The sequence below is a fragment of the Mauremys mutica genome, chromosome 8 (assembly GCF_020497125.1).
Source record: "Mauremys mutica isolate MM-2020 ecotype Southern chromosome 8, ASM2049712v1, whole genome shotgun sequence".
Taxonomy (NCBI): Eukaryota; Metazoa; Chordata; order Testudines; family Geoemydidae; genus Mauremys; species Mauremys mutica.
Window position 1 is genome coordinate 17,399,282 of NC_059079.1, and position 12,002 is coordinate 17,411,283.

Sequence of the window (12,002 nt, forward strand, 5' to 3'; positions counted from 1 at the left end):
CTATTACACTAATAGCCTCCTTACACACATCATCTATTGGATTATTGCTACACTATCTATTAGCTATATAAGACCCATGAGCCACAACAGAATATTGCTTATTCTATTTAGAGCATTGTAGGTTTGTGTTTTCCATATACACAGTAGCCAGCTTGTCCTAGCACACTAAAGCCTGCTATACCATAATACTGTGAAACTGCTTAACAGTTTCTAGATGATGTGTTGTCAGTATTGTTTTGATGCAGGGGTTTGAGATTCGTTCTTCTAAAAACACCAAGAGATCTGTAGAAGTGATTTTTGTCTGTCAGTTTGCAGTTGTTCTGGGTCAATTAGGAGATAAAGGTGAAATATCCAGATGGATGCTGCAAGGTTCAATAAAGTAGAAATTCCTCCTCAGGGCAGGCAGAGTCGAACCCACGTTGTTTAGGGTCAGAGACAAAATGACCTTTTCCTGCAGTTGTGAATTAGCTCAGAGGAGATCTTTGTGTCAATTTTGCCTACTCACTTTCAGATAAAACAGCATCCACTGGATCACTAACAGAACCGGTTTTATTTACCATTTTAATTAATAAGATGGAAGAGGGAGTAAACAGCTGCCTCAGTGAAATTTGCAGATGATAATACAGTAAATTGATAGGTGTTCCAAAACCCCTCAAGGGCAGAAAAATAATAATAATAAAAAAAAAGGTTCCAGGAAAGATTAGGAATATTGGCAGCAATAACAAAATAAAATTCAGCCTGGAAAAATATAAAGTAATACATCTGGGGAAAATAATCTGGAAATGGATATTCAATGGGAGGGAGATGCTAAGAAAGAAAGCTTGCATTGAATTTGCCATGAGTTATCATGACAGCAACAAAAAAGCTAATGCAACTTTGGGTTACAGTTGAAGAGCTCTCATACTACTGAATACAGAGGCAGCAGTCCCTTTCTATTTGGCTACTGAGACCTACAAACGTGTATTTAATTCTGGGCACCTCAAGTGCCAGAAAGATGTTGACAAATGGGAGTGAATTTAGGGAAAGCAACCAAAAAGTAGGATGGGTCTGGAGAGAAGATTAAAAGAACTAAATATGCAGTTTTATCAATAACTAAGGAGGATGCAACAGACACCTACAAGTATCTGAATGTGTAAAACAGACAGGAAGATTCAAAGTTGTGAAGGGTAATACAGTAGAGGCTAGCTAGGAGTAGTGAGATTAAATTAAATCAAGGGACATTTTAGCTACATATGGATCTATTAGACTTAAGGCCATGCTGGCACTGGTACCCTAAGCAATGACAGGACTGAACCTCTCTCAATCATTTCCCACTCCCTTCCCACCAAATCACCTCACACCGCAAGCCACAAGATCTCCTATTGTTGCTGTTTCTTCTCCTTGAAAGTTCTCCTTGCCTTGGCTCAGTTGTGTGCAGGGCTTGCATTTAGATCCCAAACCTATACCAGAATCCTTTGCTTTAGGATCCTTAGCTTTGAATAGAGGTGACACGTAACTGTTGATAATCTGGCCTGCTAAACCCAGGGTTGTGCGTTCAATCCCTGAGGGGGCCATTTAGGGATTGTTCCTGCTTTGAACAGGGGGTTGGACTAGATGATCTCCTGAGGTCCCTTCCAACCCTAATATTCTATGATTTAAAGGTTCTGGAGATCTGTAGCAGAGTTCAGAGCAGGGCATATAAACCCTGGCAGAAATCTCAGAGGGGGACGTGACCCCATGTGCCTCCCCTTCCCCCCACGAGACACTCTTGGCTTTGAAGTGGATGTTGCAGCAGCTGGTGCAAAGGATTCTAGGGCATATCTGGGCATTAAAGTTTACTGATGTACATGACTAATAGAGAAAACAGGAACCAGATGGCAAACCATCCACAGAAAAACTATTTGGGACTAGTTTTGAGTGAGTGATCCTGGAAATCCCAGTGGTATTTTAGCAGTGCCCCTTAAGATATGGGGCCTTAGGTGGCCAACTGCTTAACCTATGTCCACCTCTGATTAGAGCAAAAGGAAGTACTGGAAACTGCAGAGACATAATTAGAGGGGACAAGGAACAAGAAAGTGGCTAAAAGAAACTATTCTGTGCCAGACTGGGGCTCCTTATCCTACAGAGTGTGACCCCCCAGGGGTGCCTGGAAGGAAGGCCCAAGGATCACACCAGGGGCCAGGTCCTTCCTGATGCTGTAGCCACTCTTCCCTGCCCGATCCACCCCACTGCACTGCACTTCTCCCCTTCCTCAGCAGCCTTCAGCTGGGGCCAACAGTGAGTGCTCCCAGAGGGGGCAGAGTTGCCCCAGAGTTGAGCACTGTGAGGGAGAGAAAACGCGCTCCAGCACCCACTCCGGCCCTTCACACAGCCACCCCACTGCCCGCAATCAGCCCCTGGCTCCTCGCCACGATCCCAATTTTGGATGGCTCCTGGCCCTGGCAAGAAACCAGGGATTGTTTGAAGTCATGGGGGGCACAGAGACTCACTGGACTAAATGACCCAATAGGTTGAGTCCCTCTCTCGTGGGAGGGGGGAGCGAGCTAAGGGGAGAAGGCTCCCGGGCACCCCAAGTTCTCCCTCTCCCCAGCGGGGCTGGAACAGTTTTTATAGCGGGGATGCTGGGAGCCACTGAACCAAACTGTAACCCCTGAATATGATGGAAACCCCTTCGAGCCAGGGAGTGCGGCAGCACCCCCAGTTCCAGCCCCTAAGCCCTCGCTCCCCTGCCTCCCAGCGCCTCCCCTGTCCCGGGCTCCCCCCGCCGGCCCGGTGCCGGCCCTGGGCTGTGGGGCTAGGCTGGACCGGGGCGCGGGTCTCTGCTGCGGCCAGGCCGAGGTTCGCAGGGGCTGGGAGTGACTCGGCGCGGCCGGCAGGGGGCGCTGCCGGGCCAGGCTGGGCCGCCCGCCGGCGGGGGGTTGCGGGGCCGGGCTCCGAGGGGAGGTTTTGGAAAGTGACAAGTGAGGGGCTGAGGGAGCGAAGCGGCCGCCCCCGCTCAGTGCCCGGCCGGCGCGGGGAAGGGCTGGGAGGGCAGAGCCCCCCCCCCGGCACAGCGCGGCGGGGAGAGCTGGCCCGGGCTCCGGGCGCCGTCCTGCGGATGTCGGAGTAGCGCCAGCCGGCTCAGGAATGCCCCGGCCGGGCGGCTGGGCGCGGAGCCTCCCGCCGCCGCCGCTGCTGCTGCTGCTGCTGCACGCGGGGAGCCTGGCGGAGCGCGGGGGCGCAGCCCGAGGTAAGACGCGCCGCGGTCCCCTCTTGGCGCCGGGCCCTTTGCAAAGTTCCTTGCCGCTGCTCTGTGTCCCCGGGGGGACGCGCTGCGCTCCCGGCCGCGCCGCTCCTCCATCCCCTCTGCCCGCCCGCGGGGCGCCCTCTGGCTGCGGGGCCGGGGCGCTCCGCTGTCATCGCGGCGGAGAGAGGCTGTTGGGCTTCTCTCTCCCCTCCCGTCCCCGCCAAAGAGCCGGAGCCCGCTCGGCCCGGACTTTCCGCAGGGCTCGCATGTGTGTGAATGAAACTGGGTGACCCCAGACAAAGCCCCGATTCTGCAATTGTTCCCTTGTCGCTTCCACCCTTCCCAGCTGCAGCCCGAGAGGTGGGAGGAGGAGCAGCGGCAGCTGTGTGTGTGTGTGCGTGTGCGCGCACTATTTGTATTTGCAAAGTACGGTACAAACTGGGTGCATCTGGGCAGTGGGCTGAATGTGGTTTCTAAGCTGCAATCTAATGCATACTTGATTTGGATCCTCTTTAAAGACAATGGCAACATTTAGAGTAAAGCTAATAAGAAAGGCAAAGCGTATTACCTTCCCCTGCGGGAAGCCATCAGTGCTTCCCCCTCCTCTCTGTGCTGGGACACAATGAAAGGGAAGATGGGCTGTTCCTGTGGATACAACTGATTCTTTCTTTGAGGAGGGGTGAAAAGTTGATTCAAGCTGTCGGGGTGTTGGGCTTCACTTTAATATGCACTCTGTGTCTGGTTAAGACAACTGAAAGAAACCCCTTTTTGATATTGTTTTAAGCTGTATTTAGAAAAGCACCGACACAGCATAAGGTACCAAAGAGAAGGAGAGTGAGAATATCTTTTCAAGGGGCAACACTGAACAAGAGGCCTTTTCAACCATCCATAGGCATTACAATGTAATTTTTTTATTAACCAAGACTAACCTGGAAGCTGCTTATAACAGAAATTGTATATATCTTTGGGACAGGTTCTGATATCTTTACTCCCTTACTGCATGAATAGTCCCATTGATATCAGTGAGGCTGTTTACAGAGTAAGGAGGTATTCATCCTAACTAAGTGTACTAGAATCTCGCTGCCTAAGATTAAATGTATATCAGTTGATAATTTATTAACTGGGTTTTTGGAATGAAGGTGAGAGTATAACCAGGAAGCAGACAGAAGTAAAAGCTTGAACATCAGTTTGTTCATCCTGAAGAATATCCTCTGAGGAATTTTAAGTCTACAATTTACCTCTGTCAAATTGCAAACATTTTAATCCAGTAGTTAGACAAAGTTTTGTTAGGACTTTATATTTCACATCAGTATTCTTCTTGAAAAATACTATAACCAGGCTCTTTCTTAAGAGATGTATTTGGCTTATTTTCCTCTGATTTCCAGCATTCCTATATTCCCGTTAATGAAGTCAAGTTTTATACTTGATCTGTACGGAATTGCTTTATAAAAACACTTTCCAAGAGTTTGACTGAGTTGTTAGCTAAATGTAACTATACCTAGGCCTTTCATTCTGCTTTTGATAATTTGACTTATGGTCTGTAAGGTAATATTATCAATGATGATTTGTCTTTTTAGTTCCAGCTATGTGGAATGCTTTGCCATCTTACTGCATATATATAGTTCCAGGGCAAATTGATAACAATGACCTTAAAGCAAATCTCTTGTTTAGTTTTAACCAACAATATTTGTGATCCGTTCATTTTAATATTGTTTTGTTTTATTTGTAATTGTAGCCATTTCAATAATTTTAGATTTGAGTCATCATATAACACATACATAAAAGAAACGGAGGCTGATAGCCTGAATTGGCATTAGGTAAAGTGTGCATATTTAGGCTAAGATATTTAAAAATGACTAGTGATTTTGCGTGATTTTTGAAAGGCTTAAAAAATGCTGAGCATACATAACCTAACATCAGGCCCCTGTAAGGTGTGTCAAGTTGGTCATGTCACTTTTGAAAATCTTGGCCATAATGTATATTCAAAAAAGAAAAATATACATTATGCCATGTTAAGTTTGAGTTTAAATACTCAGAGGTCAAGCAATGAAAAAGTTAAGGTTTTAATAAAGAGTCAAGGTGGATGAGGTAATATCTTTTATTGGACCAACTTCTATTGGTGAAAGATACAAACTTTTGAGCTATAGAGAGCTCTTCTTCAGGTTTTAGGGCCAACATGGCTACCAAAATGCTGAAAACAAGGTTTTAATAGCACCAGCTCAGCCAATGGCCATATTGCACATGCTATGGAATGGTTTCCATTAAAAAGTCAACTGTTGCCAACAGTTACCACACAGTGGTCTGTGATTATCCCTATCTTTCACTATGGCCCTGATTCTGCTGTTGGATCCATGTGGATGGATCCTGTTGATGGGTACTAGGATCTAATCATACACATTTAATTGCTGGATCAGGGTCTAGCCTTAGAGAAGGAGTTCTCTGACATCTGTGTGGTGACAGCTGGCTAATGTTGAATGTCTTCTGTGGAATATTTTATGTATATTTGACAACATAAACATTAAAAAGGCTAAGTTAATGTTACTATGAACCTTCACATTTTCATTTCATGACCTTTTAGTGTTTAAATTAATAACCTTAATGTTACCTTAACATGAGGTTTTGTTTTCTTTTTAATAAAGTAAAACTTAAAAAAAAAAAACCAAACCCAAACCTTATTATGCTCAATCAGCAGTTTAAGCCCACAATTTGCTCTCTTGGATTTACTGTAAATACTGCAGGAGAGAGGCTCTATTCTGTGCTACTTACAAGCTGTGTAGGAGCATAAGGATTTCAATACAGAATCAATGTCTGCATTGAAATATTGTCTGTAGAAATGTTTGCTATATTGTAGACTTTTTCTCCTAGATATTAATTAGTGTTAACTTGGTGCCAGATTTAAGTATTGTATTGCCTCAGATTAGCAAACATTATCAGCATGCAATGAGAAATTTTTAAATACATATAATTAATTTTTGTTCTAAATATGTAAGGATCTAGACCTCAGTGAAGATTAGCTAACTTGAAAATCTTAAATGATAACATTTAGCAGATTTTGAGTTATGTAAGCAAAAAGATATATTACCATTTACTTAAACTAGAAGTGTTTCATTTATTTTTTCCATAATTCAAAAATGGGTGAATGGATTTCTCTACTCCCCACCCCCTACTACCACCACCAAAAAAGGTCCATGTGCTTTGGCTGAGACCAAACATGGACATTTCAGATGTAAAAGAGGATATTTTTTCAGACCTGTGAACATCCTTTAATGAACATCCTTATATACTGGTAACCTTAACAACTGTAAAACTTTCACTGTCAGGAAAGCTTTAATACTGATTGATTGGGAATCCAAGGTCTGCCTGCCCATTGATCTTCATGATTATTATTTAATATTCACATTACAATAAAACCAGAGCCCCCAATGTGTACAGAAGTTACCATAAGATGACCTGTTCAAACATTTATAGAGACGTGGTTTCTGCTCCAAAGAGTTTATAATCTGACATCCTGATCCTGCAAACTCTTCAGGGTGAGGGTAAATTAATTCATGTCAGTAGTCAGTTCACTAGGACAACTCATATGAGTAAAAGTAAGTAAGTCTTCAAGCATATGTAGGACGGGGCTTAAAAATCTGCTCATGTCCACTTTGGGTTACCAAATAATCTAGTTGAGACATGATCATGTGATGTAAACTAGCTTGCATAGTTATCTTTCTAGCAGTGATGTCTAATCATTTTAAAAATCAACTGTCTGGTTATTGACTGAGAGAGGATCACATGATCTTGTGATCTAAAATAGAAGCATTTTGGTACAACATAAGCCTGCTGCATCGTATTTAGTACAAAATCATCTTTGTGACATTTAAATGTAACTCATGCTCCATGCAGAATTTGAACAGAGTTTCTTTGGTCTTCTGTTTTTTGTTTTTGAAGGGTTGGCAGCCACAGTGCAGGAAACAAAACATAGAAAAAGCAAATTAAAAGCAGCATGCAAGTAAAAGCAGCATGCAAGTAAATCATTTATTTTTAAATGCTCTTCACAAGTGCACTGAGAGGTTGACCCAAAAATGTTCTGAGTAAAACCACAAGGTTAGTGTGAATATGAGGAACAGGAATTCTGTAACTTGGCTTTTTTTCCCCTCACTCGTTACAGTATCTGTGATGGCTATTGTTATTACACGTCCAGCTTTATTATTGTTGAATACACCTCTACCTTGATATAATGCGACCCGATATAACACGAATTCAGATATAACGCGGTAAAGCAGCACTCCGGGGGAGGGAGGCGGGACTGCGCACTCTGGTGGATCAAAGCAAGTTCGATATAACGCAGTTTCACCTATAACGTGATAAGATTTTTTGGCTCCCGAGGAGAAGCGTTATATCGAGGTAGAGGTGTATCATGTGGCTCTGTGAGCTAAAGTAGAGTCATGGCAGAAATACCATGAATAGGGTAAAACAATTTTTATGCCTAAAAACATATATCCATAGACTATGTATTTTAGATAATAGGAAAAACTGTTGCCCTTTTTGAAAGTTACCTCCAGTGGATTAGCATTACTCCATCTTTGATTAGGAGTGCTATATCCCAGTTTTCTATTGCAGTCAGTATGCATTATATGTTTACAAACAAATAAAATGTTTCTATCATTGACTAACAGCGTATGGAAGGATGGAAATACGTTTTGGAGCTGTTTGACTGATTTTGGTATCTGGATGTCTATTCACAAGTTGCACTAACTACAAATGAATGATTAGAATAATAGTTTGTGTATTACTGTAATTATGTCCATGGAGAATGGCGTGCTAATTATATACACATAGGACATTTTGTTTAACTTAAGCCTTTGCAAATGAGATCTAGGCAGGGGTCTACTTAAAGATTTCTTAAAGCTCTTAAATACAAATATCTAAAGCTGGACAAAAAACCTTCCCTGAGGTGTGACACTAGATACTGTTCTTCAGAGACATGCACAGAAATGCAGTAGCCTTCTGAGACACTAAAAAGCACCTCAGAGAAGAAAATTCTTCAAAAACCCCTAACTAAATGCAGCTGCTTGTAACATATAAGCTATCTTGCATGCCAGAAATATCCAAAAAGGTAACTAATACAAAATAAAAAATAAACAGTGTATCCCTTCCAGGCGCTGTCCTCCACTGTCATCTTGCCATAGCAAGCTCAGTTATGAATTTTATGTTTAGAAATGTGTGTGATTTTTAGAAACATTGTTTAAATCTGTAAATTTAGAAACAATTTTGTTTAGAAATCTGGTAAACTGTGGTCTACTTACAAAGCTAGTTATTTTGTGCTGCTAAAAATGGGTTTTATTCATTATGTCAGTGAAATATACCAATCTTGCTATAAGTACTAGAGTAAAGCTGAGCAGAAAATACCCACCAGTGTTTTAGAGGTGAAACTGCTATGTGAACCATAGATAAACGAGGCAGATCATATCATGGTCTGATCTTGGCAAAGCTAGTAAATTTCACACCTTGTCATTCATTAATAAAAAGAACAATACAGCGATAAAATAGTTCATATTTTAAAAATGATTCCTGCATGTTAAAAGTTCTCTTAAAGGAATATACTAAATATACAGTCATATTTATAGAATTATACTTTTATTTGGTTAAAGTAGCAGCATTGGAAAAACTAGCAAATCAGGCCTTACTTTTTTGATGTTGTCTTTTGTATTGAAGGCAGTCGGACTATTTATGTGATTACGTACAAGCACAACTCTCACAAGTAAGGGTTTGAAAGACGAGGTCCATACTTAGTTTTATTAGAGCACTGTACAAATGTTAATTATCAAACACCAGCTCTTTAGAGCGGAGATTGTCATCTGTGTTACTTGTCGGTATTGTGCCTGTAATATTGACAGACATTTAATTCAATCATTCATAATATAAACAATGCAGATCTGAATAGATTAGAGTAATTTTCAGTGACGTATAAATAACACAATATTTTGATTAACTGCAGTATATCTCTCTAGTTCCTGTGAGAACAATTTTATGCGGTAAATAAGAAACATTTGAAAGTTCAGTGATTATTTTGACGTTTTGGTATCTACAGCATGATCCAGGAAAAGAAGTCACACCTTTTGCTATGTAGTTACTAACAATATTACTTTCATTGTGAGTACTAGTGTAATGTTACATATGGGAGACTTTGTCTTTGGTTTTATTTAATTTCTTTTATAAATTATATGCCCATTTTGAACTATATTTGCATCAATTTTAAATACAAAAAGCACATAGGAAAGTGAGATAGTCTGCTCAGCTATAAAATGGGGATAATTTCAGCTCACATAGGTACTATTAAAGTATGTTTATAAAGCTTTTTGAGACCCTCTTGTGAAAGGCACTGTAATAAGTATATTTCAGAGCTGCAATGCAATGTGATGTTAGATTCCCATTCCATTCAGCCAGATTTGTAAAGCTTTGAAACAAAAGCTATTTAAGAAAAGCAAGCCCTTTATAATGACAGAAAGCAATAATGCAGGGTCTTCAATATCCTCCTTGGGTTTTGTAATAAAATCCCTTCTTGAAATGAAGCCAATTGGGCTCCCCTACCTCCAAATAATTTTGCAGAGTTACATTTGAAAGGAAATGGCTAGTGACTTGCGAAAAGAATCCCAAGGTCCATATTGGTAAGACAGACACACAGATTTGGGGATTGTTTAGCTGTTGCCACTTGAAAACAATCCGTTTAATCCAGGAAAAGCACCAACAGCGATGCAAAATTCCACAGTCAGTCCTGAGGAGTTGCATCCTATCTGACGCATGAGAGGAGTAGAAATTCAATGTGGCTGCAATATCTTTTTTTTTAACCAATGCACATATTGCTAAATCTGGGCAAAAATAGGGGGAAATCACCAATATTTTATTTTTAAAACATGACATTCCAATATTGGCTTAGCACTGTATGCTGGGAGTGAAATTTACCCCATGCAGAGAGGCTGAGCAAGGGCTATGCACCACTTAAGCCTTGCTGTGTGCTGGCCTAGAGCTGAATTTCATGCTAGCTGAGTCGTTTGGAAAATAAATATGCATTGTGCAGTTTATTCCCACGCAAAATATTTGAATAATATTCAAATCATTTAACCATCAGCTGTAGTTCATATAGCTGCATCTTAGCTATGTTAATGAACATATTAAAAAAAATTAAACTGCCCTTTGCATATATGTTCTCTGTTTTTTCTCAAATGTACATGTACATCTGTGTGACACTGTAAACTATGGCTTGTATTCTCGTCTTAGCCTCTGTTATGTCTAAGTTCCACTACTGTTAATTGGAGTTGGGTATGTGCATGCATTAAGGCAGGGGTCAGCAACCTTTCAGAAGTGGTGTGCCGAGTCGTCATTTATTCACTCTGATTTAAGGTTTCATGTGCCAGTAATATATTTTAACATTTTTTGAAGGTCTCTTTCTATAAGTCTAAAATATATAACTAAACTATTGTTGTATGTAAAGTAAATAAGGTTTTTTAAATGTTTTAAAAGCTTCATTTAAAATTAAATTAAAATGCAGAGCCCCCCGGACCAGTGGCCAGGACCCGGGCAGTGTGAGTGCCACTGAAAATCAGCTCGCATGCCGCCTTTGGCACGCGTGCCATAGGTTGCCTACCCCTGCATTAAGGGGAGTAATGACCCTTAATTTAGATAGTGTGTTATGACCTGAATTCCTTCTGAGTAGTAGAAATCATTTTCTGTTACTGATCTGGTTTTGCAGTATGTTGCTATTAAGATATGATTTTAGTCCTCTTCAGCACTTCCCCTGCTGCTAACTCTGTGTTGGAGATCCCAGCAATCTGAGTACTCAGTATTAGTGCTTCTTAACAGGATCAGCTCCTCTTATGCAGCAGGTTCATATGGCAGTTACTAGAGACCATGGCATAAACCTGCATTTTATTAAAAGGATTTTCCAAGCCTGGCAGGTCACGTGTTGAAACTGATACTTCACAATAGCTTCGTGCGACCTGCTGCTCTGTTCCTTCGAGGGATGTCAGTGAACTAGACTTCTGTCTCTTTCCCAGATGCTCTACTTTTTCTGCCGCTCAGGTCTGAACATCTGCTCCAGGAGTAGTGAAGTAGCTGGGAAAGAGACAGAATGGTATAGTCCTGTGTCAGAGCACAGCAGCAGGCCATGGGAAATCGGAAGATCAGAGATAAGAAAGGAAAAATGTTAAGTAACTTTATAACCTCATCACATATTCCCTCCAGAGAGCAGAAATATATTAGAAGACACTTTGTCACTCCTAGCACTCAGGATTGACTTTGGAGGGATATACTCTTTCACATTCACAGCATGGGAATTCCTCTCCAGAGATAAACATCTTGGTTTCATCTACAGGCAGCATTTTATCTTATTGCTGTGAAACCTTATTCTCAAAGGCTGGAGATGTAAGTGTAACATGCTGGCTAAGAGTGTCATGCTGCTGCCCATCTAGTGGTTGGCCCACACATTGTGTAAGGGTACTACTACCTAAGGTACTCTTTTGACTCAAGTTGTAGAAGTCTGTACTTTTAGTGCTGAAGGTGCCAGGATCAATCCCCACTAGTGAGCCATGATGAGGGGCCATCTTGATAGCTGTAGGTGAACCTCAAAGGCCTGACTTTCAGAGGTGCTGAGTATCTGTAGCTCCCATTGACTTTACTTTCAGTGGTGAGTGCTCAATACTTCTGAAGATCTGGCCTCAACAGCATTGGAGGCTTGGTTCAGCAGTGAGAATTCAGACCATTAGGATAGTAATGCTGGTCTGGAAATATCAGAACAATAGCCTTTTTATGAGAT

General features: G+C 41.6%; 1 protein-coding gene across 1 annotated transcript in view; it reads left to right on the forward strand.

Moving 5' to 3' along the window:
* Positions 1 to 3,000: 3,000 nt before the first annotated feature.
* The window catches only part of ROR1 (receptor tyrosine kinase like orphan receptor 1), a 240,290-nt gene continuing 231,288 nt past the window's right edge, over positions 3,001 to 12,002 (forward strand). The window contains exon 1 of the mRNA XM_045028604.1: positions 3,001 to 3,208. Within this exon, the coding sequence (XP_044884539.1) occupies positions 3,106 to 3,208 (103 nt within the window). The 5' untranslated portion in view covers positions 3,001 to 3,105. The remainder of the gene's footprint in view (positions 3,209 to 12,002) is intronic.